Source organism: Dreissena polymorpha, chromosome 14 (genome assembly GCF_020536995.1).
Source record: "Dreissena polymorpha isolate Duluth1 chromosome 14, UMN_Dpol_1.0, whole genome shotgun sequence".
Taxonomy (NCBI): Eukaryota; Metazoa; Mollusca; class Bivalvia; order Myida; family Dreissenidae; genus Dreissena; species Dreissena polymorpha.
Genome location: NC_068368.1, coordinates 1,269,884 through 1,273,713, shown reverse-complemented (window position 1 = coordinate 1,273,713; position 3,830 = coordinate 1,269,884). Strand labels below are relative to the sequence as shown.

Here is a 3,830-nt window from a genome sequence, read left to right as displayed (position 1 = left end):
GACTAATCAAGTTTGATAAAGATTGAAAAAATTGTCTTAAGATTGAGCTAAAATCTGTTGACGAATACCGCACATCGCACACCGTTCGACGACAGACACAGGATATTGATCACATCGGTTCACACTGAGCGATTTAGCTCAGGTGACAAACGACTTTAAACGTTCATAATGCTGTTTATCCGGGATGAGGAAAATGCGTGCATGAGTTCACTTGCAGCGTGAAACGTGCGCAACTGATTTCGAAAGTCGTAATGGTCCAGTGGTAGCTCGTTCTATGTTGTTTCCTAAGAGCTCGCGAGTATATTTCGGCAAAGATAAATCGGAAGAGTGTGTACTGAATTTTTACTTGTTAGTTCATTTACAATATTGTATTTTATTAAAAAAGATAATTTTAAGTATGTTTAGTGATTAAAAAATATTTAATAAAGACCAAAGTCTTCCGTCTCGAGGAGAACGAGAATTGAAACTGCGTAGACACGTCGGATCACTTTTAATGGAGTTCCAGGAATTTCAATTATTGGCTGCCAGTAAGCCGTACACAAACTTGTACCGCTAAAGGTTTTGACTATCTGCATGTTCGCTATATCATATGACTGTATGATAGCAAATGAGTGCAAGTACGTTTTCGGCTATTGACATGCCATTATAGAAACTAATGAACGACAAGGAACCCACACTACTCTCAAGTCTAAACTGCGTCAACTCAGAGATAAGATATCAGTTATGTCTGAATAAAAGGTGAACACGTAGTCATTCTCGAAGAACGCGCTCATTTCTAAAATGAGGACCATACTGTCAGTTTGGGGAATTTCAGTTTTGTTCGTATTTATACATGTTTCTGCGGTCACAGAGGAGGAGTTTAAAATTTTGCTTGACCGACTATCTGTACTCGAGGAAAAACACGCACTTTCAGACAAACGAATCGCCGCGCTTGAGACGGAAAATAAGTTGTCACATGAAAGAATCGCCGTCTTAGACAAATACAAGACGTGGTCCGACAAAAGAATCGCTTTGCTGGAAAGAAAAAAAGCATTGTGTAACATAAGAAAAGATGCGCACGATACTGTAAAGAAACTGTATGCAAAAAAAGACGACGCGTTTGAAACCCACAAGATATTTCTTGACAAAATCACCACAATGCATGGATACGACACGACTTTGTCTGACGTGGTAGGCGGCTCGCTGGAAAAAGACAAAATACTGTCTGACAGAAAAATCCTCGCGCTTAAGCAAGACTATGCAGTATCACCTAACCGGATTGGTAAAGATGATGGAAACACTGCTGAAGTTGACATTACGAATAGACAAAGCAATGGTAACGTTTTGTTATTTGTATTTGACATACCTATAACGTGATTTTAATTCTGAAATACGAATAAGTGTTTCAATGCATGGTTTAATCCATATTTGCCTAGTACTTAGAGCTTTGGACTCGAAAGTGTTTCAAATAAGTAATAAGTACTTTAAATGCAATCGAGTGGAAATAAATTGGTTTAAACTTAAAGTTAGTACATATAAATAGCTTAAAAAATCAAATTGTACGGGTTCCTAAGAATGTGATTTTCGATGTAATGAAATATAATATTAAAAATGCATTTTGCTGGATTGTAACTGATTACAATCTTTAATAATAAAACATTAAAATGTTTTAAGCTATTGTGCTTTCGTTACAGTTCCTAAGTTTCAACAAAGGCGATTTGTTGCAGAAGGGATTGTTGCATTTTCTGCAATGAAAACAGCAACTCAAGAGCATATCGGCATTAATCAGAACATCATATTTGGTCAGGTCCTCACGAATGAAGGAGGCGGGTTCCATCCCAATCACGGTGTATTCACTGCTCCGCAATCCGGCGTGTACGTGTTCTCATCATCAATTTTGACTTTCGCAAATGGTGAGTATCATGCTGCCATAGTTCATAACGGAAACATTGTCACGCACATTTACGGTGGCGGAGACAGTGGGAGACACGACCAAGGCAGCCAGACGGTTGTCATAAAGCTGAATGCTGGGGATGAAGTTGCTGTTCAAAATGTTGACAAACCAGATAATAACATTTGGGGCGACTTGTATTCGTCATTCAGTGGCTTTTTACTATGGCCACAATAATGCAGTGTTACTGGTTTTTCATAACAACTGTAGACCTATACGTTTACCAATGAAAATCAAACTAAAGTAATCCCTCTGAGTTTTCGTACACTAAAAATATTTTGTTTCGTGATTGCATTTATAGAAAAACGAACATACGCCAAAAATATAGCGTTTAAAAATAATGAGGCAATTTATCGTTATTTCGATTTTCTTGACGTTCGGATATATGTTTAACGCTATCTACCTGTGAATTAGCATTTATAATGTATTATAACTGATATTATTGACCTCAAATAAATTGTGGACATAATGATTGCGTTGATTTTATTTGAATTGTTGCCATTCACTTCTTTCAAATGCGACGAAACTACATTGGTAAGTGACATGTCACAACCAAAAAAAAGAGACCGGGCTATCACATTAATCATTACTTTACATCATACCGAAAAAATACTATACACAAATGGGAAGTTATTTTCTTACAACGATTATTTTAAATGCTTACTTTTAAGGCTCTCGGGTAAAACTAGTGTTTTTAAAAGAATACATGCACATGTTTTCATATAACGCACATGTTACTGTCCACTCACTTCTTGCATGCATCTGCCAGTTTTATGGCAGTAAACTTGTTGTAAACACACATTTGTCACGTGTAGCTGGATAAACACGAAAATGTAGAAATCTTAGAAAATTCAACTGTCCAAAAAAATAACGATCTTTGTTAAACGGAAAAATCTGGGTGTCCCAATATAATTTGTGCATGATAAATTAAACATGTCTTTATTATGTTCCCAGAACATATATAAGCAAGAACAAACAACACACTGGTTTATAAACATACAAATGTATACCACAGTAACGGTCATGTTGTTAATTCTTTTTTACTATGTTGATATTGGTATAGAATTTGCTTTTTGCTTTTACATTAAATTACTTCAACATTTCTCCGACTTGAATGTAAAACAATTAAGGTACCTACAATGTTTATATTAGTTGACACTACTTTGCACACTGTAATTGGTTTTAGTTCTAGGCATACATTAATTAAAAATTATAGAATAAAAAATATTCTTCAAATTGAAATATTCAAAACGTGCTTTATTTTTGAGTCCAACATGGCATCAATTACATCTTTCTTAACATTCTTTATGTACATTTCTAAAAAATTCTTTATGACATAATTACTTATGTGAGCCTGTTTATATATACACGCAGGGCTGATTTTTAAATTCTTAGTATATTGTTTATTCCCATATCTAAATATGGATTGGTGAGAACGGGCCCTGCTTTGATTACACACAAGATCTCGTCGTTCGCTGTGTGAAGTTCTACTTCATGAAAGCGTAGAAGTAATGGTAGTTTTACAAACATGTATAAAGGTAGAGCCCGCTCTGAGCAGCAAAATCTCGAAGAGAAGTCAAATCAGAATCAAATCAAAACATGTATTATAGCAATGTATTGGCTTTATAGAAAATATAATAAAAATAAAACTACCTGGAGGTAAGATATTGATTTTCATGTCTTACGGATATGACGTCATTGGCCATGGAAGTAATTAAATTCGCCTTTAATCGTGCGAAACACATTACTGATTGGTTAGGATTATCCCACTTATCGTTGGGATTTGAGAAAGAGTTGGAAGGAATGCTAATTTGCTCTTTTTTAACATATTTCATAAAAACATGTTTGTTTGCTTTTTATTCGAATAACATGTAACCTGAGTTTCCGCCGCAACGTTTAT

The 3,830-nt window shown here is 35.2% G+C and overlaps 1 protein-coding gene across 1 annotated transcript; it reads left to right on the top strand.

The window, feature by feature from the left end:
- The first annotated feature begins 724 nt into the window (after positions 1–724).
- On the top strand, positions 725–2,399 carry LOC127857887 (uncharacterized). Its single transcript, XM_052394604.1, has 2 exons — positions 725–1,315; positions 1,674–2,399. The coding sequence occupies exons 1-2, from the start codon at positions 781–783 to the stop codon at positions 2,105–2,107; spliced, it is 969 nt and encodes a 322-aa protein (XP_052250564.1). The 5' UTR covers positions 725–780; the 3' UTR covers positions 2,108–2,399.
- The last annotated feature ends 1,431 nt before the right edge of the window (positions 2,400–3,830 follow it).

Bases quoted from the DNA above. Each gene is read 5' to 3' on its own strand.
- LOC127857887 (XM_052394604.1), top strand. From the start codon at position 781: ATGAGGACCATACTGTCAGTTTGGGGAATTTCAGTTTTGTTCGTATTT. The intron at 1,316-1,673 runs GTAACGTTTTGT...CTTTCGTTACAG, and splicing joins TACGAATAGACAAAGCAATG to TTCCTAAGTTTCAACAAAGG.